Genomic DNA, 27358 nt, shown 5'->3' with positions numbered 1-27358 from the left:
ACACACAGGAGCCGCCTGGGACCCACGGGCCTGGGTCTCCTGTTGAACCACGTCACAGAACATCAACATTGGACAAGGCCACTCTGTGACCGGGAAGGATGGGGACAAAGTGAGACCAGCTCGTAAGCGTGTCTGAACGCAAGGTAACACGTGAACATTGCCGGAGCCACAGAAATGACCAACCGTGCCCCTATCCTGGCTGAGATGACTGAGGGCTGCTTCTTCCGCAATGACAGCCTTGTCCTCCTTCTAAAAAAAATTTTTTTAATGTTTATTCATTTTTGAGAGAGACAGAGACAGAGTGTGAGCGGGGGAGGGCAGAGAGAAAGGGAGACACAGAATCTGAAGCAGGCTCCAGGCTCTGAGCTGTCAGCACAGAGCCCGATGCGGGGCTGGAACCCATGAACTGTGAGATCATGACCTGAGCCAAAGTCGGACGCTTAACCCACCAAGCCACCCGGGGACCCCAGATTGCCCTCCTTTTAGGAAGGACTTAGAGATGCCCCATCACTGCATGACCCCTTTCAACAGCACCCAATCCAGAGCAAGGCTCCACTACCTTGAACCCTCCAAAGCCTAAATCCTACAGTCAGGCTTAACACCCTCTACCTGAGATGTCTCCCGTGTCCCCGTGGTGCACCTTCTCCCTCCCTGCACTGAGCCATAGCCCGGCTCGTTAACCACAGCTGTGCTCCTGGAGACTGCTCAGTCAGTCCCATTAAAAGGCAAATAGAAGGGGAGGGGGTGAACAGTGCAACGGAAATTCATGGCAACCAGAAACCACAAGATGGTAGAAATAAGTCCAAGTATACCATCAGTCACAATGAATAGTAACAAATTCATGTAAGTTGCAGAGAAACCTTCCCCACGCTACGTGACATTATGAGATTCACCTACAGCATCATGACACCAAAAGTTATATACCAGGCAAATACCAACCAAGAGAAAGTTGACAAACTCTACATTAGGCAGAAAGCGTTCTTGAGGGATAAAGAGGGTCATTATATAACGTAAAAGAAACAATTCCTCAGGAAAATGCATTAGGCAAAATTTGGCTGAATTAAAAGGAAAAATGAACAGATGGAAATCATGATGGAATATTCTAACACCTCATCTCACAGAACATGATAGACTGATCAGATGACAAATCAGGCCATAAAAATAACGTCTAAACAACACAATCGATGACCTGTGTGGCTCCTATGTAGGTTTTTGTGGATGATATGACTGTCTCCATTGAAGTTTTTTTAAATGTGTATTTGAGAGAGAGGGAGGGAGAGAAAGGGGCAGAGGGAGAGGGGGACAGAGGATTCGAAGTGGGCTCTGTGCTAACGGCAGAGAGCCCAATGCAGGGCTCAAACTCACAAACTGTGAGATTATGACCTGAGCTGAAGTTCGATGCCGAACTGACTGAGCCACTCAGGCACCCCGTGACTGTCTCCACTGAGAAGCCCAAAGAATCTGCAAACAATTACAACTATTCAGATTGCTCAGTAAACTTACCAGATACAAAACCAGCATCCCAAACCAGTACGTTTCCCATATACCAGCAGCACCCAGTGATAACATAAATAAGGATCCCCTTCCAAATAAAAGCCGTAGGGTCCCTAAAAATATATCTGACCAATGTGTATAAAAGCTTAATGGAGAAGTTTATAAAATGTCATTGGAGGCTTAAAGTAAGACTGAGAAGAAATGCCGTGTTCTTGAATGGGAAAACTCGATCTTGGGAAGACAGTCATCCACTCCAAATTAATCTATAAATTCAGTTCAACTACAAGAAAATCCAAAATCTTTTTTCCCCAAACTTGATAAACTGATGCTAAAATTCATAGGAGAGGAAAAACAACCAGGAATAGTTAAGACAGTTTTGTGTAAGAATATGGGAGGACTTGCCTGGCTATGAAGTCTTGCTGTAAGCAACAGCAATTAAAGCAATGTGGTATTGATGCGGAAAGACAGACTCATAACAAAACAGAGAGCCTAGAATGACATTTGTGTGTGTATGGAAACTATGTAAGACGAGGTGGCACGACAGACCAGTCATAAAAAGACAAATTAGGTAATAAATGGTGCTGGCACAATTAGTATCCATTTATGCAGAAAAAAAAAATTGGATCCCTTCTTCAAACCGCAGAAAATGAATGTTAAATTAGCTTTAAGATTTAAATGCAAATAAGAAACTTTAAAAATCTCTAGAAGGAACGGTGAGGGGAATTTTTAATGAAATCAGGGGAGAAAAGGATCTTTGAGACAAGAAACAAAAGGCATGTTCCAACAAAGCAGTGATGGGTGAAGTGGCCGTGAGTTGACCCCTGTTCCTCTGTGCTGGGCCTAGGTGTGGATGGAGGAGTGGACCCTGTCCACCGTGCTGCAGACGCACCTGCGAGATGGCCATGAGAGCATCGTCCACCAAGTCTTGGGCCGATTTGGTGGCCTCAGTGAAGAGTGAGTACAGCTTTCTGCAGGGTGGGGGCCTGTGTGACCCCTGCTAGCTTCAGTGTTCTCATCTGCAAAGTGGACAAGTTAACCGTCCCCTGCCATTCTTACCGTGTGGTTTGGACACCAGCCAATCTGTAAACGTAAACGTGGAAGAGAGTGATAGGGTGCTACGGATAAAGGTGTGGAGTCAGAAATGTTCTGGGCTGATGACTTACCGTTTCTTGCCCTCAATTTCCTCACCTATAAAATGGGCTAATCACACCTACTTTGTAGAGCTGTCTTTGATAGGAACATTTTAAACACTTTTTTTGGAGGTATAATTCACATACATTATTTTAAGTGTACAATTCAGTGATTTTTGGTAAATTGACAAGAGTTCTGCACCTATGACCATGATCAAAATTTAGAACGTTTCCATCACTTAAAAAAAAAAACTCTTTGTGCCCACTTTCCATCACTCTCAATTTATTAATAAATGTATATCCTAGTCTGTTTTTTCTGTTGCTATTAGCGTAATCCCATATTTTCATCTTACTCTAAAATATTTATTTTTCCTTGTTTTCTATGAGAATAATTATTCTGATAAAACTATTTTTTCTAGTTGCCACCCTTTTCCAGGAAACTAGTTTGTGTATACATCCAGAAGTAGGGGGATAACTATCTTATTGGATAATACAGGGGAAGGAGATGACAACACACAGGAAAATTCTGTGAGCCCTGCTAAGATAATAGGGAGCAACTGCAAGATTTGCCTAGCCTGAAAACCTGTGTCTTTTAAGTATACTAATATTTGGTCCATTTATATTTAATGTAAATCTTAATGCTGATATATTTGGATTTTTAATCTGTCACCTTACTATTTATTTTGTTTGTTCTCCCTGCTCTGTGTTCCTTTCTCTCTCCTTTCTTGCCTTCCTTTGGATTAGGTGTTATTATTATTATTATTGTTATTAATCATTTTAATTTATCTCTCTTTTGGCATGTTAGTTATGTATTCTTTTACTGTGCTTTTAATGGTTAAACATTTTTAGATTTTTGCTGTGCCAAAATCTGATGTACATTAATATATTCCTTCTTCTGGGCAGTGTGACACCTTAGAACACCTTAATTCCATTTATTCCTCCCTCATAGATTATGCTTTTGTTAGTGGGTATTTTACTTCTCTATCTATTTTCAAGCCTGTGAGATATTATAATTATTGTTTTATGCAGTCAGTATTTCTTTTTTTTTTTTTAATGATTTATTTATTTTTGAGACAGAGAGAGACAGAGCATGAGCAGGGGAGGGGCAGAGAGAGAGGGAGACCCAGAATCCGAAGCAGGCTCCAAGCTCCGAGCTATCAGCACAGAGCCTGACGCGGGGCTTGAACTCACAAACTGCGAGATCATGACCTGAGCCAAACTTGGTCACCCAACCAACTGAGCCACCCAGGCACCCCAACAGTCAGTATTTCTTTAGATTTGCTCACATATTTACCGTTTCCGTTGCTCTTGATTGTTTCCTGTGTCTTTATTCCAGATCTGCTGGTGACAAATTCTCTTAGGTTTTGCTTGTCTGAAAAGGTCTATCTCATCTTCATTTTTGAGGAATGTTTTCAGTGGGTATAGAATCCTAATTTGGTTTTTCTTTTTCTAAGTACTTTTAAAGATAATCTTTTGTTTTCTGATTTCAATAATTTCTGGCTGCTTTTAAGATTTCCTTTTGTTCTTTGGTTTTCATTGGTGTATTATGATATATCTAACCATGCATGTGGTTTTCGTGGGCATTTCTTGTTTGTGTAATAAATCTATAGTGCTTCTTAAGCCTTCTCTGATTTGCAGTCTTTCATCAGTTTTTGAACATTCTCAGCCATTATATCTTTAAATATTCCTTTTGCCTGTTCTTTCCCTACTTTTCTGGGGCTCCGCTTCTACATTTTATTAGAACTTTTTGCCTTCTCTCACATACATCTTACAGAGTGTCCTTTATTTTTCATTCTTTTGTTCTCTGTGGTTCAGTTCTAGACACATATTTTGAGCTACCATCCCATCCACGGTCTCTTGAACAAAGTCTTATCTGCTGTTAAGTCCATCTACTGTTTTTCAGTTCTAGAATTTCCATTTGATTCTTTTCACAGCTTTCAGTTGTTTCTTGAAACTCTTCACTTATTTAGTTTATTAGACATATTCATCGTAATTGTTGTGAAGGTTTTGTCTGATTAGCCCAACAGCCAGTACCTTTTGGGTATGTTTCTATTGTCTGTTTTTTCTCTTTATTTTTGGTCAGTTCGTATCTGTTTGCAAGTCTGATTATTTTCATCGGATGCTAGACGCTGTTGCTCAAAATTTAACATTTTGATAATTTAAGATAATTTTGATAACTTAAGAGATAATTTAAGATTTTGAATGATGGGATCTTCCTCCAGAGAGGATTTATCTTACTTCTAGCAGGGATTTCCCATAGTGGCAGTTCTGCTACCCCAGTTTTGAACTTAGCGGATTCAAAATTAAGCCTCTGTGAGGGATGATTCCTTACTCTTAGGACAAGAGCCCCCAGCTGAAAAGCCTGGAGTGTTTGCCTGGTCTCTCCTCCTTGGTAGGCTGACTGCCCCGACTCTGTTCAGCTTTTCAGGCTGTCAGAAAATACCAAACGCTGGGCCTGTCTGGTAGACCATCATTTTTCACTTGAGTCATTGAAATGGGAACTCAGAAACAGCCCACAATTTCAGTTTGGGATATGTTGGCTTGGAAAGTTAACATAAGAAATTCATGTGGATGTGTACTGAAGAAAGCTGCATAAATGCATCAGAAACTTGGGGCAGGATGTGATAAAGTTGAAAACACGAATCAAAGAACAAATGACTGAATATAGGTGAGAATACCCATGTCAAATGGAAAACAGGCAACATGAGATCGGATGATTCCAACCTCCCTCCTTCTGGAGGGACTCCCTGTGGAGCATGATTACTTGAGGCATTTCTTGGTAGTTCAATGTATTAGGGTCGTCCAGAGACACAGAACCAACCAGAGAAATATATGTAGACCGAGAGGTCCCAAGATCTGCAGTTGGCAAGCTGCAGACCCAGGAGAGACCATGGTATATTCTCACTCCTGAGTCTGAAGGCTTGACACCCCAGAAGAGCTGGTATCTCAGTTCAAGTCCAAAGGCAGGAAAAAAAAAACCAAACCCACGTTCTAGGCCAATGCAACCTACAGAAGGGTCAGCCTTTTCTGATCTTCAGGATTTCCACTGATTGGATGAGGCCCACCCACACTAGAAAGGGTGGTCTGCTTTACACAGCCCACTGATCCAAATGTTCATCTTATCCAGAAACACCCAGAATAGTGTTTGGTTAGATGTCCAGGCGCCTTGTGAACATTCCAGCTGGCAAAGTTAACCGTCACCCTCAGTGAAGCCAACAGCACTGACTCCCAGCCCCCTGTCTGCTTTCCTCAAAGGTCCACGTGGTACATCCTACAGGGACACGACCTGCTGCTGCGCTCAGCCCTGCGGAGGCTGGCTCTCCGGGGCAGCGCCATCACCACCCTGACCCACATGAGACTTGCCGGGAAGAAGAGTCTTCTCCAGGAACTGCGTGAGCAGCACGCCCTTGAGCAGGGCTCCTCCCAGTGTCTGGACGAGCATCAGTGGCAGCTGCTCAGAGCCTTGGTAAGATCGGCATGTCGGGCCCTACCCGTCCCAGCCAGGCCGTGCCGGGTCCGGGTTTGGCCGTGTTTGCCGGAGCCCAGATCCCGCCACGCCTATTATCGCAGGGGGGGTGGGATGATGGCAGCCTCCCGTGGGGGCGCCCCGTGTGCCCGAGGGCTTTAGTGCATGCCATATCGAGAATTGGGCTAAACATGCAGATGGAATCACAAAACAGATACGTACGGTCGCCATCAGGGTGCTGGGAGAAAGGGGCTTCTCTGTTTCAACAAATGGGAAGAAAGGATTTGGAAATTGCCGGGCTGGGATCTCAATCCAAGCAGGCTGACTGCAGGGCTCATGGAGTCACCGAGCTATTGGAGCTGCTGGCGTTTTGACCATTAGTGGGGGACGAGCTCACAGTGACTTTCACTCTCCCCAGGAGCGTGCAGCGGGAAGCAGGCAGGACTGGCCCTCCTCCTTCTGACTCCCCTCGCCTCCTTCTCTAATTCCCATTCCCATAACGAAGGGCAGTCCCGGGACCCTGCCCTGGCTTCCATGATGTCCCGGACTGTGCTCAGACTCAGGTCTAGCTTCAGAACGTAGGTCTGCTGTGTGACTTTTACAAAGTTACTTAGTGTCTCTGAGCCTCTGTGTCCCGTCACTCCTAGCGTTCAGGCCTCACAGTATTTTGGAAGAATGAGGAAGTTCTTGTACGTGTGAGGGGCCACAAGGGGGCACCGGGCACACCGTTGGTGCTCAATAAATGCTTGGGGGATTCTTGAACAGACGCCCCGGCTCACCCATCGTTGGCTTTGCGGGCCCAGAGGTCCCCACTTTCTGCCCCTTCTCAGTCCCTCCCCCACCCCTCCTGGGGCCCTGGGCTGGGCCAGCCCCACATCCCAGTCCTGGCCCTGGCCGCGGCTTCTGTGCAGCGTGGGCTCCTCCCTCTCCTGTCCCTTCCAGGAGGCGCGAGTCGTGGAGGAGGCCAGCAGGCTGGAGGACGAGGCGCAGCAGACGCGGCTGCAGCTCCAGCAGCAGCTCCTGGCCGAGGCCCAGGAGGTGGGGCGGCTCCTGCAGGAGCACACAGAGAGAGCCATCGGGCAGGCCCTGCTGGCCCACGCGCGGAACGCGGCCACCAAGAGCCGGGCCAAGGACTGGGACGACTTCAAGGTGCGAGCCAACCCCCGGCCCCGGGGCCCCGGGAGGCGAGAGGGACTGGGGCGGGCTGGGCAGGCAGGGGGAAGGGTGTGGACGGGGCAGCAGCCTGGGACCCCGGCCCCGCGGTGCCCTGTCCAGCAGCCTCGGGCCTGGCAGAAATCACCTGGCTTCTCCGAGCCCCCTCTTCCTCCTCCACGAGCGGGAATCGCCTCCCCCACAGGACGGCGGGGTTTCCCGCCTATAACGTTATTCTGAGCACCGGCCCCGCCCTTCCAGTAGCTCTGAGAGGGACGTGGGCTCAGCCAGAGCTGCCCGGCCGGTCCGTGGCGGACACAGGATCCGGAGACAGCCTCTGCCAGAGAGAGACAGGCGTGAGCCGCTCCTGCCTCTGGCTGCCTCGGTGGACACGAGCCCTTGCAGAGTTGACCCTGACAGCTGAGTGCAGCTAAAACCAGCTAGGCTTGGGTGGGGGGGGGGGGGGTCCTGCTTGAACCGACCCCGACCACGAGCCCTAGGGAGAAAGATGACAGCGGTGTGCTCGTAAGTCTACCTGAGTGCCTCGCCGGCCGGCCGCATCTCAGCAGGCTCTGCCCACAACCTTGCCCGGAAAGGATCCTTTCCTTCCCTTTGTTCAGATGGGAAAACTGAGGTTTATCACGGGCAAAGGACATGGTTAAAGACTCCCAGGCTTAGGAAGTGGCCAAGTGGGACTGGACCCCAGTCTTCCCCGCACAGCGTGGACACATTCTGCCTCCCCCGGGCCGCCTCCCGGGCTCAGACCATAAGGAAAGGCAAGAAACCTCCGCTTGCTACAGACACCGTACTTATATGCACAGCAAAGAGAGGGGACCCACGTTGCTGAGACACCCCCCCTCGTTCCAGATAGCTCATGTCTGCTGCCCGCCATCCAGACATCAGGGCCGGGCCTGCTTTGTGGTGTTGGGAAGGGTCACCTCCTTTCCCTAAAAGTCTACAGCTCCTCCCCGATAGATGCTCGGGGCACGAAATTGCAGTGAAACGTGAACGTGGCGTCCCTTCCCAAAGGGAGCCTGAGTCAGGATAGGGGAGGAGTGCTCCCCACACACACCGCTACGAGAAAGAACAGGTGTTCAGTTTCTGGAAGAATGTCCCAGTCGCGGGGCTTCTTGGTGCCAAGCCCCGTGGCAGGTGCTGGGCTGGCGATCCAGGCAGGCAAGCGCTCTCCGTGGGACTTGCATCGGCCGGACACAGAGGGGAGTGAACAGCGCCCCCCTGTGGCAGGAAGACAGGAGGACAGAGGCCTGATGGTGCCTGTGGCTCGGCTGACTTGGGAGGGAGGTGGAGAAGAGGGGCTTCCTGTCTCCGGGCTCCGGCTCCGTGAGCTAAATGAAAGCGAAGGAAGGGCGCAGCCATCCGAGGTAGTTCCCTGCAGAAAGTTCGAGGCCAGGTCCGGGGGCCTTGGAGGCATGGAGTCGGAACCCCTCCGTGAGGATGCTGAGGTCAGCAGAGGGGAGGGGAAGAGGGCACCGGCTCTGTGAGCCATGAGCGGGGCCGTGGGAGCTCCAGGCGGCTCAGACCGGCTCCGCCACCCGCTCCGCCTCCCCCGCCTCCACGCACCCCTGCACGTCTCCCACGGCGCCATGACACAGCGCAGCTCCAGGAACGTAACGTAACCAACCGCTCAGCAGTAAGTGGGTATTTTTTCTTGCCCGAAGCCTGGAACCATCTGATAGATGTTTGTTGAGACGGGGGCCTCTGGCGTCTGACTTCTCTGACCTTTTGCCCATCATCTTAGGAAGTGAAGGGCGGTGACTTTGCCAGGGCACGGCCAGCACGTGCCTGATGGTGGGGCATCTCAGCCTCCGCTTTGGGTCTGAAGGTGTATCGCTTAAGATTGCCTGTTTCTGCAGGTAACAAGAAGACATACTCAAATGGCAAATAAATGGACGTTGTTCAGCCCACATTACAAGAAAATGTGCAAGTAGGTGGTTCCAGGCTGGCACAGAGGCTGCGAGCAAGGACCGGGCTCTTTCTTACTGATCCACCATTCTTGACGTTAGTTCGCTCCCTCCTAGTCTCAAAATGGCCACTGCCTTTCCAGACGTCAGATCTGCATTCCAGGCAGAAAAAAGACAGCAAAATCTTTCACCCATATCCTAAGCTTTGCCTTAATGTTTGTAAAGGGAAGGTCTCCCAACAGATTTTTTTTTTAATGTTTTTATTTTATTTTGGAGACAGAGAGAGACATAGAGTGTGAGTGGGGGAAGGGCTGAGAGAGAGGGAGACACACACAGGATCCGAAGCAGGCTCCAGGCTCCGAGCTGTCAGCACAGACCCCGACCGGGGCTGGAACTCATGAACCGTGAGATCATGACCTGAGCCGAAATCGGACGCTCAGCCGACTGAGCCACCCAGGTGCCCCCCCCCCCCGACAGATTTTCCCTAACACTGGGTCTCGCTGGCCAGAACCGGTCATACGGCCGTCCCCAGAGCACCCCTGACCAAGGACATAAGATCACTGGGACAGGCGTAAGCCACCCACCCACCCATGCTCTGCCCGCTGCCCCACCAGTCAAGGTCGGGCGTGGTAGAAGCTGAGAACCAGGACGTGGGTGGGGGACCGCATGTGACTTTGCTGTGTCTTCCCCCTCCTGCCGCAGAGAGTGCTGACGGAGGCGGCCGTGGAGAGCGTCTACGTGACCAGTGCTGGCGTCGGCCGGCTCGTGCGAGCATATTACCAGCACATCGGGAGGGTCATGCAGGACCACGAGGAGAGAAGGCTGCAACACCTGAAGACCCTGCAGGGTAACGGCCCCCTCCTCAGGGAAGCCCCGCACACAGCAGGCCAGACGTGCTCCTGCTTTGGGACGCAATGGCACGTCAGACCTTCCGAACGTTACTGGGGTGGTTTGGTTGATTGATTGCCTGCTCCCTCCCCCTAAAATAGGCTTTTAAAAAGCCACCTAGAGGACCATACGGTATAAGAGGATTTTTGAAAAGTAGATGAATCAGGGGGCGCCTGGGGGGCTCAGTCGGTTAAGCGTCCAGCTTTGACTCGGGTCATGATCTCACGGTTCATGGGTTCGAGCCCCGCATTGGGCTCTGTGCTGACAGCTCAGAGCCTGGAGCCTGCTTGGGATCCTGTGTCTCCCTCTCTCTCTGCCCCTCCCCTGCTTGTGCTCTGTCTCTCTCTCAAAAATAAATAAAAAACGTTAAAAAAAATTTTTTTTTTTTAAAGTAGATGAATCAGGACAAGGATAGGACAGTGAGATGGGGTTCAGGTGAGGTCATGATCTGGGACATAGGCCATCAGATCCCTACCTAATGGTGACACGGTTTTGACTCTGGGCTTCCTAGTGGCCAAAGGGATGGGAACTTCATCAGTTACAGCTGTGCAGTGACAGCGAGTGAGAACAGATCAGTGGCCCTGATGTTCCTAAGACCCAGAGAGTTTCCCCCATGTGCCCTCACAAGAAGCCACCTGGGTGACAGAATGGACAACATCCACAAAGCCAGCAACAATACGTGTATAATAATAGACAAAAGCCAGTTTCCTCGAGGCCTCTGCTTGTAACGTCCCTCCCTGCATCCAGGACTTCAGAACAGCATAGAACCCCACGTTCTCAGACGGGTTTTGCCTGGATTGCCCAGAGCTGGAACCGATTCCTCGACCAACGATGGGCAGCAGGTCCTGGGCGCAGTCTTCTGGGAATATCAGTCCCCTCAATAAGCACAGCAGGTGCCTTTTCTTCCCCTGTCCTGGGGACTTTGAATCCCAAACTCAAAGTAAAATCTGGACACCTGCCTGGAAATCTGCCCAATGACTCCAGATGGTCTCGGTCGGCAGGAGACAGACAGATGGTCACCGCAGGGCGTTTGGGAGCCGGGGCCTTCCCTTCCCTCTCTAGGCCTCGGTTTCCCCATCTGTGAGGCTAGGTTGGGCTCACCCTCCACACATCCTCTCAGCTCAGATTTCCTGTTTCCCTGACACCCCGGCTCTCATGCGAGGATTTCCCAGGAAATACATTGAAATGATACAACTTAGCTGACCACATAAGCTCCTGCTGCTTCGTTCAGTGCTCTTTTTGTTTTTTTTTAAAGAGTCCTAGATTGCCACATCCCCAGAGATCACCCAGGTTAGAGACCATCCAGGTTAAACCTGTGTGTTCTAGAAAGCTCCGGCCCAACCGGACTTCCTGGCTGCCCGGAAAGCACCCACATGGGAGGGGCCGGCTGCACACCCACAGCACCGCCTGTCGAACGCTTTGTTCCTTCTGCTCTGAATTTTTACCCGTGATGGCCTCTCTGCAGTGGAACCTTTCTTCTTCTCCACCCTTGCTCCTGGCACTCTCAAGAAAGTGGGGTCTGAGCAGTTGCAGGGAGAGCAGGGGTCACCTTCCTCCGGGGGCGCAGGGTCCTTGACAGAAGCCTCGCTTTCTCACGCATGCGGAGCCTTTCCCAGGGGCAGTGCAGGTGCTGCGTAAGTGGCCCACGATTTGAGAGCGCGTCTCCTGCCGATCTCTGTGCCCGGCCCCACCCCAGACCTGGCTCAGAGGCCAGCCCCAAGCATGCCCCTTGACCTTGTGTGCTAAATGGTCTAGGTGAGAGAACGGAGAATTACAAGCTGCAGACAAAGCAGGGATTCGGAGACCCTTCGCCGGGGAGCAAGGCGGTGAATGGATCTGGCGAAGCCTGCACGGCCGTCCACCAGAGGTGAGCTCGCCCCCTCTGTCCTGTGCGCCCTCCTCTCCTCCCACGCGTCTGCTCCGCGCACTCGGCGTCCGATGGTGCGTGCACGTGGCTGCCAGAGTGGAGGCCCCCGTGCCTCGGTCGGGCTCCCTGCTCAACACGCGACCCCCAGGATGGGGCCTGGCACACGGGAACGAGCGAGTCCGGGTGGGGTGGGATCCCCCCGTGCACGGGGGCCGGGAGCAGGCTGTTCACCCTGGAAGTGACCCCAGAAAGCACCGTGAGGGAGCAGGGAGGTGAGGCCCCCAGCTGGTTCCCGCTGCTGGCATGACAACAGCCAGCTACGTGGCCCACGCTTCTGCGGACCTGAGGTCCCTGCGGCGGGTGCTGGTTTTGTGGGTCTCCCACGGCCAAGCTCGGGGTGTTGGCCCAGTGGGCTCTTGACGAGGCTCTGGGGAGAATCTTCCCAGGTTTGCTCGGGTCGCCGGCACAACACAGGTCTCTGTAGAACTGAGGTCCCCTTGCTTTGTGGCTGTCGGCTGGGGGCCACCCGGCCTCTAGAGGCCTCTGGTCCTCACTCGTGGTCCCTGCATCTCGATGCTTGAAGTCCTCTTCCTTCCTCTTCCGCCTCATCTCTCTGACTCCATTTGGAGAAACTTCTCTGCTTGTAAGCGTTGTGGTGATTGAGACCCACTGGAGAGTCCAGAAGAATCTCCAGATCCTAAAGTTCATAACCCTAACCCAGCCTGCAGAGACCCGGCTACCATGTACTGTAACGTCTTCACGCGTCCAGGGATTAGGGCAAGGCCACCTGTAGGGGCACTGTGTGGCCTACCGCAATGGAGAAGAAGCAAACCAACCCTGTGGCCGTGCAGCCTGCCCACGGCAACTGAGGCCCGATCCCGCTCTGGACCTTCTGGGAGATGGTATAAAATTCAACTTCCAATTATGTCAACAAGGCGTGCAAAAGATAGGGGATTTGTCTGCCAAGCCCTGTTCCGCACGGGTTGAGGATCTGCCCTGGGGGCGTTATGTCACCAGCAGTTCCGGCCCCTGAGCTGGCCAGACACACCCCCGTGGCCAGAGAAGGCACTGAGACACAGACACAGACACAGGTGTTCGGCGGAAGAAGCCACTGGCCTGTGTGGAAACCGTCCACCCAAGTGTGGACAGCTGCCCGGCACGCCCCTGTAAGCACCGACTCTTGGCTGGGCCCCGAGCTAGCCACTGGGGACAGTGCCTGTCACCCCAGAGCTCACAGCCTGGAGGGAGAGACGGACAGGGGAACAGCAATAAATCTGTGCGGGTGCTCTCATGGGGGGGGGGAGGGGCGCTGAAGGACGACAGGTGACGGACCCTTGTCTAGGCAGAGGCGTCCCGGCGGCTGGAAGCAGCAGACAGCCACGGCCCTGCAGGATGGAAGTGTGGGCTCCGTGCGCGGCCTCCGAGTAGATTCCAGCCCCTCATCGGACAGCTGGAAACAAGAACCACAGGGTCCCCTGGGTCGGACTGAGTCCCGCACACACTGTCCATAAATCCTCCAACGGCCGTTCGCAGTGGTCAGGAAACGTCCTGCCATCCCGCACCTGAGTGCCACCTGGCCCTGACGGTCGGCTATCCACCTGACTCGGGCCCGGCAGCTCTCAGACGTGGGGGGGCATCATCTCACTTGGTTCTCCTCCCGAACGTGCAGATGCCAGGCCCCACACCTGGACACTCAGACTCGGGGGCTGTGCGGGGGGACCCAGGAATCTGAGCCGTTACCCCACTCCTCCTCTCCAGGGGTTCTGATGGATGGAGCCCAAGGGCTTCACCTGGACCCCAGTGACCCAAGAGGAGGGGCCTCAGCCGCCCCCAGTCCGACCTCCCCGCCAGGTTTACGGGAGATGGAAGCAAAGCCCCGTGGGGGTGCGGGTGCGTGACCGACTCTCGCTGTGACTTAGAGGCTCATACGTGGCTGTTGGTGCCCTTTCCTCCGTGCCCGTCCGCTCGCAGTTTCTGGTGAAAGTCCGCCAGGGCTCCTGGGGACAGAGCCGTGTAGCGAGAACGGATCGTTGATTTAAAAGAACGTTACGAGACTAAGCGCATGAAAGCAATTCTCTGTCCAAGGGCGAACTCCACACTGCATCCCCGGGGAGCAGTGGGATCGTGGGAGAGCCCGGCTGAGGGGTGCCAGGTGACACGGCGGTGGACTGGCCACACGCGGGCTAGGTCCCTTCACGCCCCGAGCCTCAGGCTCCCCATCTGTGAAGTGGGGTGACGGTAGCTCCTGGCTCACAGGGTGCTACCGTCAGGACCCACAGAGAGTGCGGCGCCCACGGCAGGGCCGGCCCGCGGCCAGCGCCCCACGCCTGATGTCCTTCACCACCAGCACAATTGTCACTGCTGTGCCTTCTGCACGGTGCGCAGTGCGGCTTGAAACAGTTGTGCAGTCGGGACTCTTTCAGGAGGGATTTTTTTTTTAAATACCCACTTCCATAACCAAATAGGAGTCCAAAAGGAAGGGGTTTATGACCCGTCCAGGTGACTCAGATCCTACAGTAGGGCATCCTCTCCTTCCGGAAGGTCCAGAGGATCAGCAGTGCCGAAGGGGCTCATGCTCGGGCCAGAGCACCACATGGCTGTCCCTCCGCAGGCAGGATTGTCTGGCGCATGGCCTCTCTCTCGGCCGCTCTCTAGTCTCACTCCCGGCTTAGAGCTGTGGCCTCTGGCCTCCCGTCTTGTCCTGTGTCTACGTGTAGCCAGGGCATCGCGTAAACACAGGCGGCTGTGTCTCAGTCCCCCCTGGACCCTTTCGTGGACCTCCGGGCCGGGCAGGGGGAAGCCCCACTCCGACCCCACCCCCGGATAGAGTTCTCACTGCCTGGCAGGCCCATTAGCCAAGTCCATGGCGGGGAGCGGACAGGCAGTCAGGGTGGCAGCCGAGAGTGACCAGGACTGTTGGCAGAACGGGTACAGGACAGGCTGCTCACAGCAAGAAGCCGCCTGGCCGCTGAATGGGGGCCCCTAGGAGATTTGTGCATGTCCTCATCCCTGGAGCCCGTGCGTGTGACCTGTGTGTGCGTGTCCTAATCCCTGGAGCCCGTGCGCGTGACCTGTGTAGAGGGAAGATCTTTGCAGATATCATTAAGTGAAAGATCTTGAGACGAGATCGTGTTGGATTATTCCAGCGGGCCCCAAATCCAAGGGCAGGTGGGGTGGAGGGAGATTTGGTCACACACAGAGAAGCCCACGTGAAGACAGAAGCAGGAATGGGAACGGTGCGGACGTATGCCAGGGATCACCGGGAGCCGCCCGGAGCTGGGACAGGCAGGGAGCGGGCTCTCCTCTAGAACCTTTGGAGGGAAAGAAACCCCGCTGACCCCTTGACCGAAGCCTTCTGGCCTCCAGAGCCGTGAGAGAATAGATTTCTGTTGTCTTAAGCGCCCCCTCCCCTGCCTCAGCTTGTGGTCCTTTGTTAGAGCAGCTCCAGGAAACCAATGCAGCCTCCTCGAGGGTGTGGGGGAGGCTGTACTGTAGAGCACTGACCTCATCTGTATCAATTATTTGTTCCGCATCTATCCTCTACCCGAGTTCAAAGTGGAGCTTCGTGAAGTCAGGGACTGTGACTCTCTTGTTCGCACCTGTATCTTCAAAACACAGGACAGCACCTGGCAGGCCAGGGATGTTCTTATGTATAAATGAAGTTGTACACGGATGGATGGATGAGTGATGGGGTTTTGGAGGACGAATAGGAGTTTGCCAGGCAACTACAAAGAAGAGGGGAAAGCTATGACTGGCAGACAGAGGAGCATGAAGCAAAAGCAAGGTGCAATTCTGTGCCTGAAGGTAAACTCCGTGAACAGCTCCCTGTTGACACTAAACGTGGCTTCTGCAGATGTAGGAACTCACAGAAGATTGGAAAGAAAGAGGCAAAGGGCCGTTAGGAAAACAAGGTGGATGGGATGGGATGTTCCTATTTGCTGAGGGTCTGAGGAAGGTCAGCCAAGGAAGGAGGGGATTCAGGGTAGGGGGGAGGCAAGGTGAAAGCAAGCGGGGGCCGTCTCCCGGTCAGGGACCCTGCTGCCGGCCCCGCTCGGAGCTGTGCCACCCAGAGTAACGGGCCCCCGTCTTCAGGGGGGCCCCAGTCGTCTCCCCGCCATTGAGCCAGAGGAGAAGTGAGCTCTTCCCCTCACGTGGCTCGGATGCTGCAGGCTAGGAGATGAGCATCCCGTTGCACGTTTTCCGTAAGGATGGGTAGCTGGTGGGTCCCCGGCCCTTTCAGGGGAATGCACCCCCACCCCTGGGTTGAGATGATTTTCATGCCGTTCAGTCACTGGGCAGCTGCGGGACCCCAGGGATGCCCCCGCCCCCTCTGAGCGCCTCCTGCCCTGAGTGTTCTACCCTTTGTCCTGCTCATATCGCTGAGGACCCAGCGGGACCGAACGAAAAACGCGCACGCGGGATTCTGCAAAGTCGCGAGCGTGACTCACGTTTATGATGAGTCAGCCCCCCCCGCCCCCACCCGGGTGGAGGGACTCCAGCTGCGGCCGCTGTCACAGGCCGTGCAGCCACCGTGAATCCTGCCGGCCAAGGCCATTCCTCTCTCTGGGCTCCACGGGCCCGAGGACGGCTTCCGCTCCCCGGTTCCCACGACTCAGCAGCCTCCGGGGGCACGTCTGTGCTGGGTCTCTGATTAACCCGCCTCCGGCTGGGGCGGCGCTGATGGCCTTCGTTCCTTCTGCCAGGATGGCGGCACAGCAGAAGAAGTTTCTGGCCCAGTTCACCGTGCACCAGCGGATCCGCCTGCATGCTTGGAAGCAGAAGGCAGGGGCCATGGATCATCTGGAAGCCCAGCTTGAGACCCAGCTACAGGTACGAGGGTCGGAAACGCGCCTTCACGGGGCGGGCCGGGGTTTAGGGAGGAACAGGAGCAGCAGAAGGCCACTCTCGTGACCCCAGGTCGCGGCAAAAAGACCTTGGCCCTGGCTGAGTCTCGCTGGCTGACGGCTTGGCCGTGAGCCTTGGGGGCGGGCAGCGCTGTGCTGATTCCCGAGCCGGAGGAGAAGTGAGCTCTTCCCTGCACGTGGCTCGCCATCACATGGGCCTCTCAGGGTCACGAAGGCAGTGCGGCTGGTGCCCAAGGCCTGAACTTTCCCTGGGACACACGGGTGGCTCAGCCCTTGTGAAATGAAGTGGGTAGCTCATCACGGGGAAGTCTCATAAAGTGCGGTTATGAAAACAAAGTGGCGGGGCGCCTGGGTGGCTCAGTCGGTTGAGCGTCTGACTTCGGCTCAGGTCACAATCTCACGGTTCGTGGGTTCGAGCCCCTTGTCGGGCCCTGTGCTGACAGCTCAGAGCCCGGAGCCTGCTTCGGAGTCTGTGTCTCCCTCTCTCTCTGCTCCTCCCCTGCTCACGCTCTGTCTCTATCAAAAATAAACATTAAAAAAAAAACTAAAATAGGGGCGTCTGGGTGGCTCAGTCGGTTGAGCATCCAACTTCGGCTCAGGTCATGATCTCATGGTTGATGAGTTCAAGCCCCGCATCGGGCTGTGTACTGACAGCTCAGAGCCTGGAGCCTGCTTCGGACTCTGTGTCTCCCTCCTCTCTGCCCCTAACCCACTCTCATTCTGTCTCTGTCTCTCTCAAAAATAAAGAAATATTAAAAAAAAAAATTTTGGGGGGCGCCTGGGTGGCGCAGTCGGTTAAGCGTCCGACTTCAGCCAGGTCATGATCTCGCGGTCCGTGAGTTCGAGCCCCGCGTCGGGCTCTGGGCTGATGGCTCAGAGCCTGGAGCCTGTTTCCGATTCTGTGTCTCCCTCTCTCTCTGCCCCTCCCCCGTTCATGCTCTGTCTCTCTCTGTCCCAAAAATAAATAAACGTTGAAAAAAAAAATTAAAAAAAATAAAATAAAAAAAAATAAAAAAATTTTTTTAAAGCAAAGTGGGTGCCTTAAAAAAAAAAAATCAGATATTCCAGAATGGAAGCACTTAACAGAGTGTTGGCCCGGTCAGAGTAGTCCCCACCGGTGTGGCAGCGACAGGTGAGAGCCAAGGTGGTTAATGCTCGTTCCCTGAGCGTCTGTCCTGACACGGAACCAAGAGCGTTACACACGCCATCTGACCTCGTCGTCCCATAACTGAGGACAAGGTGACTGTCGTACTCCAGGTACAGGTGGGGACACTGCAGCTCTGAGAGCTGAAGTCACCGTCTAGTGTCACGCAGCTAATAAGTCACGGAATCCAGGTTGGTGGTTAAACCACAGCGTCGGCAGCTAAGAGCTCAGACTCTGAAGTCGGGCAGAAGCGGGTGCCGTGTCCCTCTCTGAGCCCTCACCTCTGCACGCTTCTCTGTAAAATGGGGCTCCCTGGCTGGCATGAGTGAGGACGGACAGTTCCCTGGCAGGAGCCGGAAAGTGCTGGTTCCTGTGCTCACACACGCGTCCGCCCTGCTCCTGCCGTCTCTGGGTTCTTCTTGGAGACCCGTCTGCCACCAGGGATGCGGGGCCATCAGCCACCCTGGAGAGGGCGTCAGCCTCACTGTGGTGCAGAGGCGGGACGGGCAGAGGGGGACCCAGATGACCCTCTGTCCTTGCATCCAGGAGGCCGAGCAGAGCTTTGTCTCAGAGCTGGCGGCATTGGCCCGGGTGCCCCTCGCCGAAAGCAGGCCATTTTCAAGCAAGCGTGGCTCGTCAGGTAAGTCGTGGAAGGCGGTGCACAGCAGCGGGAGTATGGGCTCCAGTCCCCTGTCTGCCACTAACCATCTGTGTGGCCTCGGGCACCGTGCTTACCCTCTCCGGGCTTTTGTGTCCTTGCCCGTCCACGAGCGGACTCACTTAGACAGCCCCAGGGCCGCCTTGCTCTCCAGCGTTCAGTACTTTGGATTCTGAGGTCTGCAGCTCACCACCCGGGCCTCTGTGTCCCCGACTTACAGACGGGGGTGATTAGCCCTTGGCCCCCTGCCGGCGGCAACTACTGTGACCTCACAGGTGGTGTAGCCGGATAGAGACAGGGAGGTGTGTGAGAACACAGGGGTCTCTTAAAACAACGCTGCTCTGTCAGGGTCCTTCTGCTTCAGAAGCTCGGGTCAGCTGGGCGTGGCAGAAACCCAGCGGGAGCCTGGCAGCCCTGCGTTCGAATCCCAGCTCCGTCACGTAACGGCTGTGCGAGCTTGGGAAAGCACGTCACCTCCCCGGGCCTCAGTTTCCCTACAAGTTAAGTGGGTGTAATCGCAGAAAGCACAGAGTGTCTCCTTGGCCGCGGACGTCCTCAGCAGATGCCCGGCTGGGTCGGGGTGAGGCCGAGGGAAGCTGTCACGTGCTTGACGTCACCCAATGTCTGGGTTTATGTGTCTTCTGTAGAGAAGCGTGTAAGGACGAGAAGGAAGAAGCCCCCACCCCGGGAGAAAGGGAACCCGGGGGGCCCCACCGACGATGACCCTGCAGCAGGGGGCCACCCCTCGGGATCACTCAGGTATGGTGGGGGGGGCCGGCTTATTGCCAGTGGATGCGTATTGACCGCTTACAGTCCGGGCAGGAAAACAGGCGCCTTTCTCGGAGGTGTTAGCCACAGGGTCCCAGAAATGATGGACGATGGCGGGAGCTGTTGGTATCCCTGTCACTGCTACTATTCGTGTCCAGTTTGGCCGGGTCGGCCATGACCTAGCTCCGCGTCCCGCCAGCATCCGGCCTGAACGGTCCCCTTCTTGCCAGGCCCCCACTGGCTGCAGACACTTTGGGGTCTGTAGGAGGGTCAGTGCGTCCCGGTGCGCCCAGTCCTCTGAGTGGGGGGTTTCCTTTACCCCGTGGCCCTCAGGTGATCACCCCCTCCCCCCACCCAACAGAGGGAAACCGGAGGCCGTGTTTGTCTCTGGACAACCCCAGTTAAAGGGGGTGGGGCTGTTTTGAAGGCCTGTCACTGCCTTTTCGTCTGATCAGATCGGATGAGTTCTTGCCTCTGGACAGATCTGGACTCACGTTGTGACCACTGCATTGCTTCCTTGTTTTAAGCAGCAAAAGGCTGAACCAGCAGGAGAATGAAGCTGGCGACGGCGAGAGCCCCAAGAAGCCGCTGAAGGAAAGAAGCCATCCGTAGGTTACGGTTTGGGTCGGCGCCGATGTGGAAGATCCAGCCGGAATAATGCCACCTGCCCGCCCCAGCCGGCTGGGACGGGGAGGGCCACCGGGGGCCCGGAGGGACAGACGGACAGGCGGAGAAGTGCCTAGAAGGCCTGAGTGAGCATGGCAGACCCTGCCGCCTGTGGAATGAAAACCCCGTGTCGGAACCCTGCCTGCAGTTTTCTCTTTCTCTTTGGCTTGGAGACGTGGCTCCCTTCCTCAGGGACCTCTCTGGCCCTGGATCTCTGAACCCCACCCCCCACCCCCACCCTGCCTGCCCAGCGTGCGGCTGCCTCCAGCCTCGGGGCCCCCCTGCTCCCCAGACTCCACGGAGTTCTGCTGGGAATGCGGGGGTCTCCGGGTGGGGCTGGCGTTTCCTGGCCTGAAGCCTTTTCTCCATCTCTTTATAAAAACTATTTTTAATGTTTATTCATTTTTGAGAGGGACAGAGACAGAGCGTGAGCAGGGGAGAGGCAGAGAGAGAGGGAGACACAGAATCCGAAGCGGGCTCCGGGCTCCGGGCCGTCAGCACAGAGCCCGACGCGGGGCTGGAACCCACGAACCACGAGGTCATGACCTGAGCTGAAGTCAGACACGTACCCAGCTGAGCCACCCAGGCACGTCTTTTTCTGCAATTCTGTCATCCTTGTTCTCATGTCCCACGAGACGTGTCCCACGCACCGTGTCCCAATCCCCATGTTTGGCTCAACCAGCAGCTAGTGCCTGGTCACCTTGGAGGTTGTCTCAGGGCCCCAGGACCCTGACACAGACCACGGAATCCCTGACCTGCAGGCCTACGTCACCCACCCTGGGGATCTGAGGCCTTACTGGTACCTAATGACACCTACAGCGGTGTCTTCTGTGGGTGGCCCCACTCAGCCCTCAGACTTCCCCTGGGAGGGGACAAGCCGTTCTGCCAGATGGCAGTTCTCCCTCAGGAGACGTGTTCCCCAGGGGCACTGCTGCTCCCAGTGGGCAGGGACAGTATCCAGGAGCTTCCAGACTGGCCACACTTAAACCACTGCCAGGAGAGGTCTTTCCCACTGGGAATGAAAATTACTCTTCTCATTGAAATCAGGGCTTCTCAAACCCGGCACTGTGGACATTTTGGGTGAGCTAATCCTCTGTTTGGGGGTGGGGGCCGTCCTGTGCCCTTGCGGGATGTTTAGGGACATCCTTGGCCTCCACCGACCAGATGCCAGGAGCCCTCCCCAGTTGTGACAACCAGACGTGTTCAGACGTGGCCAGATGTCCCCTGAGTCAAAGTGTGTCAGTACCTGGTGAGCCCAGAACGTAGTGGGCTTCGGGAGATTTCTGAACCGTTTGTGGGCTGAATTTTTATTTCTTAAAATCTAAATTAGATTCTGTTAGGAAGGAGTAGCTCTGAGACAGAAGAAGTCTCCCACGGCAGTTCCCTGGTTGGTTAAGGATGTTCCCCATCAGAGCGACTGGTCAGCAGGCGGGATTTCCAGAGTTGACCGCCAGCTCCCTCTTGTGGCTGAATAAAGCATGTCATTATTCTGCTGAGTCCCGTAACAGGCGGTGGTTTCCTTCTTGCCGCGTTTTGAGAACCCGGTTTACATAGAAACCACTTTTGTCGTGTGGGCCCTCTGCACAGAGGCATTCTGGAGTTGGGAGTGTCTGCTTTGATAACTTGATTTTGGTAAATCCAGACCCCCCCTCCCCCAGCAGCACCGGGATCTCTGAAAGATCGAAGGCCATCTCAGCTTCTGCAGACCTTGCGTGAAAGTTATTCTGCTTCACGAGCGTAGCCTTCTCGGCCCAAGGGACTGTGTCACATGCCAGTGCTTCTGGGCTCTTCCTCGGCCCTGCTGCCCCACTACTGTGCTTGGCGCAGTTAGGGGCCCGTGATTCCGGAAAGGCTGTGGACTCTCTGTTTTCATCCCATCGCAGACCGACTGCCAGCTCCAGCTCTGGGGACGCCCGGGGCCGGGCTGTGCAAACACAGCACACGATCCGTGCAGGGGAGACCGAGGACACACCGCGACCCCCCTCCTCCACTGGGTTCCCGTCCCCACGTGCATTATGGGCTGTGGGTTGTTACAGAGATAGGAGGTGGCGCTGGTGGGGACGATGAGGGACGATCCAATGAGAAGACCGTAGATTCCTTCTTTTACACACATCTACCCTCTGGTCTGAGCTCAGCTGCAAGCAGAAAGGCCGTAGATGCTCCGAGCACCTCTCTGGCCAGCCTGGTGTCTGTCCTGTCCTGTCCTTGGCTGCTGACCTAGACGCGGCCACAGATGACTCCTAAGTGCCCTGCCCCAGTCTCCTGGTCCACACGTTCCAAAAACGCACATCCGACTCACGAGCTTCCGCGGTATTCTTTGCTCTAAGGAGAAAAAGGAAATCTTTAACAAGGACCACGGAACCCTGCGAGGTCCGGTCTCAGCCACGCAGCCTGTCTCCTCTCATGGACTCCTACGTGCCCGCCCCTGCCTGCCACTGGGCTTTTGCACAGGACTTTGCTGCTGCCGCCTGGAACAGTTCTACCCACCTCCCATCCCCCTTGGCCTCCCGAGTCTGTAGTCATCATCCACATCCCAACAGCAGGACTTCTGTCTTCAAGAGCCTTCCCTGCACCCCTCTGATGGGACTGGATGCTCCTCTGGGGCCCTTAGCACTGTGTATTTTACCGCTGGGATGGGGAGGGTAATAAATAGCATCCCTTTCTTTCCCATCCACATTTGGAACCAGTTGAGATACAGGCAAATCGGTCCGATGCAGATCTGCCCCTGCAAATGCGCATCATCAGGGCTCACGCTTTGTGCCACAGAGAGTCACGACCACATGCACTTTGGTCCAGAGACCAGCCCCCGGGGGGGGGGGGTGGTGAGGAGATCTGACACTCGGGCTGGAGGAGCAGCCTTCTCCGGTCCGCGCGCACTAACCAAAGCGGCCAAGCAAACTCGGGGGCCAGAACGCGTTAGGCAGTGCTGGGGATGTCGGAAAATGGTTGGGGCTTAGCGGGCAGGGGGCAAATGGGTATGAGGAGACCTTGGCCATTCTGTCTCACTTTTTACAGTCCGTGTGCAGCGTGGGTGCAAAAATAGACCAGCCGAGGTAGGGGGGCTAGGCCAGCCCTTATGGGACACCAGAGCCCGCTTAAATTTTAGGAGTTGCCAGCTTGCTGGCTTTACGTTGGTACTTTGAAACTGGCTACAGTGGAAATTAGCAAGCACTGCAGACTGGGGCTCCCAGCCCATTTAGCCGTGCCACCTCGGGACCACTGCGTCAGAAGACCCACACACTACGGTCACCTGATCCACAAGAAAGCCACCGCTGCAGCTTAATGAGAGAAGGGATAGTCTTTTCCATTAACGGTGCCGGCTCAATGGGATAGCATATGGGAAAATGTGAGTCTTGGGCCCTCCTTTTCCTTAGACACAAGGATTAGCGAACGATGGACCGTATACCCGAACGTGGCAAGATAAAACAAAATTTCTGGAAAGAGACTTAGAAGACGGGACAGCAGAATAATCCCCCCTCCAAGATGTCCGCATCCTAATTCCCGGAGCCCGGGGCTAGGCGATGACGTGGCAAAGGGGAGCACGAAAGGGAAGCATGTGCCTCACAAGGAATGTTCCAGCACAGCCTCCAAGACTTAAGGCTCGTCTGTCTCGCACCGCCCGGACCCGTGACTGCCGCTCGGACGTGCTGGGGAACGTTGTGTGGGACAGTGGGTGGTGGGGAACCTCAGCCGGTTACGCAGCTGGACAGCAGCCCCTCCAGGGTCGGCCTGAGAGAGAAGACTTCTGCTTGCGTTTCTGGGTGGCCTGGGGCGGGGGGTGATGGATGCCGGAGACGAAGTGCTCTCCAGAGAGTGGGACGAGTAGCTTTACTTATCTGGAAGTTTCTTTCCTGCCCTTTAATAGTCTGAATGAGCTGAGGCCAAACGTCAAAAGGCCTTACCCTCCATTCTCGACCTTCCGTTATGTAGCCTTGTTTCAAGAAAGTCCACGGCAGGCTGCGAGCCAACACCATGTGGGACCTTAACCAAGGTCCAACAGACCTTGGGGGCAGAGGGAGAATACACTAAAACCAGGAAGTAGATGCAGGACCATCAAAGGCATCCTGCCTTGAATGGTAGTAAGGGTTAGAGGTTAGGAGCAAGGAGCTTTGTACTTTGAGCCAAACCGCGTGGGTCCTGGATTCGAATCCTGGCTCTGCCTCTTCCTCCCCGTGTGACCTTGGACATGTCACTGAACGCTCTGGGACTCATCTGTGAAAGGGGGATAGTAATAGAGCCTACCTCACAGAGTACCCAACATTTGGCAGCGCCACACGAAAGAGCAGACCTAGGCCGGCCGACTAGCGACTATGTCCCCGACATGGCCACAGAAAGAGGTTCCTGCTCAAACCTCAGAACACGCCTCCTCCCCTTAAGTAACTTACCGATTGATGCATTTTTCTGAAGTCTGAGGTGGGAGGAAGGGGAGTGTGAGAGGCGTGGAAAGCGTGAGTAGAAGAGGGAGGGCTTCTCTCAGGTAGGGGCCAGAGGCAGGAGCCCTCAACCCTGTCCAGGCTTAGAATGACCTGGGAGCATTTTACCCCTCCCCAAACCAATTAAATCAGAGTCTCTGGGGATGGTGTTTGATGCTAGGTATTTATATAGCACGGCAAGGCTGACAGCCAATGGTTAATAGGTGACCAGTGAGAAACGTTCTGTATACACTGAGGCCAAACATGTTAGAGACCCTCAGACCCAGTGGTTCTTAAACTTCAGGTGCATCAGAATCTCCTGGAAGACTTGTTCAAACACAGGTTGCTGAGCCCCACCCCCAGAGTTTCTGACTCAGTGGGTCTGTGACCACCAGGCCCAACATTTGCATTTTTAACAAGTTCCAGGTGACGCTGATAATTGCTGATGTGGGACCACACCTCGGCAGCCATTGTTCTAGCCTTCCCCAGCCAATCGGCTGAGGCCACGACCCTTCCCCAGCCAATCGGCTGAGGCCACGACCCTTCTCCAGCCAATCAGCTGAGGCCACGACCCTTCTCCAGCCAATCGGCTAAGGCCATGATCCCTATAAAACCTTTGTGCTTTTGAAACTCGCTCTCTCTCCCCGGCATCTCACCACTGCGTCTGTGCAGGTAGGGGACTGAGCTTGAGCTAGCTCGAATAAAGGCTCTTTTGCTTTTGCATCGGACTCGGCTCCCTGGTGGTCTTTGGGGATCACGAATTCTGGGATAGCACCACACAGATACTGTCTGCATCGTCACCACCACCATCACTGTCATCAATCGTCACCACCACTGTCACTACGACTAAAGGCAAATTGGAACAAGCAATTTGCCTGAGTGTTTCCTTCTCAAGAATGTGCATCTGCTCATGGGACCCGGAGTGAAGAAACGTGATGTTTACGAGGTTGGAACTCCCAGTCTGAGGCCGACCCACAACCTATATGAAGAGAGGGCACCAAGGAGGCTTGGAGACAACGGACGTGTGCTCTCAGCCCGTGTCACAGAAGCCACCCACCACGGCCTCAGGATCTGAGCCCGACCCTCCACACCTCGTGACTGGCTCCCTCTCTTCCCTCCTCTGCTCCCTCGGTGTCTACAGGAGCGAGTCCTGGGAAGCAACCCACACTCCAGTCATCACGAGGAGGGACCACTGGGGCATTTGCACCCAACTGAACAGTCACCCCTTAATGAAAACACACCAGTGGGGCCAAAGGCTGTTTATTTTCTTTATTTTTTCACAAGCTTTGAATTCAGAAATAAGAGCCACAATAAGTCAGTTGTTAAGTAAAAATGGGGGTGATTACAAAGGAAAACTTTGTACAAAACTTTAAAAATCTGACTGCCCCGTCAACCACCTCGAAGGGACCAGGACCGGGGCAACCGGGAGCAGCCGTCGCCCCACCGTCATCAGCCCTGATGGGGGTGGGGAGACCCCTTTCTGAGTGTGAACCTGGCTAGGCCTGAAGTCGGAGCTGGCTGGAAGGACACACACAGACCAGAAAGACGTCATGGCGAGTCACAAGTGCCACGGAGACCGGAGTTTCTGACACAGGACGTGGATGATGTTTCTCTGAAAGCACTGGAAGGTTCCCCTGCCCCTCTGAAAATTCACAGAAGGTCTCAATGGGGATGGGGTGGGGGAGGGGTGGGGCAGGCTTCTTTCTAGTGCGGACTTGGGGTGGGGACAACAAGCGAGCATCTCCGTGTGAAGAGTTTGGAAGGGCCCCTGGGGGCCTGAGGTCTGGGCATTGTGTCTACATCGGTCCTCGGTGATGTTCCGTCAGACGCACTCACAGACTTGCATACATAATTTAGTAACATGCATCAACTATCCTAGAACAGCTACGAGGGTGCAAAGGAACCACCCAGAGAATCATGGAGCCCGTGGAGTCAGAAGCGGAAGGGACGGTACAAGACGATGCTAGAACCTGGGTTCACTAAGGAGGGCAATGGAGACCCATGATCTGAGGTGGAGTCAGCATGAACACACAACTGTGGGGCAAGGAGTTTCCGAGCAAACACACCACACTAATACCACTTCTTCCTAAACAAAAGAGGAAAGAACGTCATTCAATTTTCCCCCCATCAGTACCAAATAAAACCGCGGGTTTCCCAACCCCTGGCGGGGAAAGGGATTGACAGTATTCCTGGAACGCTTCACTGGCTCATCCACTCGTCCGCCTTCAACCGAGGCTGGTGATGTTGGAGCGGCCACCAGGGGGCGCCACGATGCGGTGGCCGGTGCGCCTGGGGTTGTTGTCATCTATCTGGGCACCTGAAAGAGACAGAGCCAACCGCTCCAGACCGGTTCCACGGGCCGCTCCTGAGAGCTGGGATGCTGAGCCCTCGTCCGTGACATCCCTCCATCCGCTCGACCCTCTGGGACTCAGTCCAGGCTCACCTCTGGGAAGGCCCCCAACCTCCACGGGGTTCACTGCCCTCTCCTCTGTGCCCCCTCCGGCCCTGGGGTCACCCTCTTGCACCCTCTGAGCACCTTGTGCTACTTCTTGCCTGGCTTCGTGCTCTTGAGACAGGTGGGCCAGCACTTACTGAGTGCCTACTGTGTGCAGGCATACACTTGGTGCTTTAACATATGTGCTTGCACTTAGGGTATACAACGATACTGTGAAGTGGGGGGGTGGCTACCCCAACTTTCTACATGAGGAATTTGAGGCTCAGGTCATGCATCTTGGGGGGCAAAGTTGGAGGACGGGTAAGCCGGGATTCCAGCCCCAACTGGTTGGTCCCCAAAGCTCCAGCTTCTACCGGAGTCAGAGCAGCACACAGCATGCCCGATACGTCAAACGCATTTTATGTACGACATGCATGGGAGTGGGTGCATGTGCATTTTCAAAAGAAATTTTTTTAACAGTTATTCATTTTT

The 27358-nt window shown here is 54.6% G+C and overlaps 2 protein-coding genes across 4 annotated transcripts in view; one reads left to right on the top strand and one right to left on the bottom strand.

Moving 5' to 3' along the window:
* The window catches only part of EVC (EvC ciliary complex subunit 1), a 72669-nt gene extending 52554 nt beyond the window's left edge, over window positions 1-20115 (top strand). The window contains exons 13-21 of one of the 2 annotated variants that reach the window (XM_047092145.1): window positions 2339-2448; window positions 5880-6090; window positions 7033-7239; window positions 9867-10011; window positions 11808-11919; window positions 16623-16749; window positions 18475-18568; window positions 19234-19345; window positions 19885-20115. In XM_047092145.1, coding sequence (XP_046948101.1) covers window positions 2339-2448; window positions 5880-6090; window positions 7033-7239; window positions 9867-10011; window positions 11808-11919; window positions 16623-16749; window positions 18475-18568; window positions 19234-19345; window positions 19885-19966 — 1200 coding nt within the window. In that variant the 3' untranslated portion in view covers window positions 19967-20115. Of the gene's footprint in view, window positions 1-2338; window positions 2449-5879; window positions 6091-7032; window positions 7240-9866; window positions 10012-11807; window positions 11920-16622; window positions 16750-18474; window positions 18569-19233; window positions 19346-19881 lie in introns of both variants that reach the window. The other variant, XM_047092146.1, reaches the window with a different exon arrangement.
* Window positions 20116-25684: 5569 nt separating this feature from the next.
* CRMP1 (collapsin response mediator protein 1) overlaps window positions 25685-27358 on the bottom strand; it is a 77669-nt gene continuing 75995 nt past the window's right edge. For both annotated transcript variants that reach the window (XM_047091862.1, XM_047091863.1), the window contains exon 14: window positions 25685-26749. In XM_047091862.1, coding sequence (XP_046947818.1) covers window positions 26658-26749 — 92 coding nt within the window. In that variant the 3' untranslated portion in view covers window positions 25685-26657. The remainder of the gene's footprint in view (window positions 26750-27358) is intronic.

The sequence above is a fragment of the Lynx rufus genome, unplaced genomic scaffold (assembly GCF_022079265.1).
Source record: "Lynx rufus isolate CCGP_SWC_20201006 ecotype Redwood Valley unplaced genomic scaffold, mLynRuf1.p SCAF_3, whole genome shotgun sequence".
In the NCBI taxonomy this organism is placed as follows: Eukaryota; Metazoa; Chordata; class Mammalia; order Carnivora; family Felidae; genus Lynx; species Lynx rufus.
The sequence above is the reverse complement of the archived record's forward strand: the minus strand, read 5'-3'. Positions and strand labels throughout refer to the sequence as shown.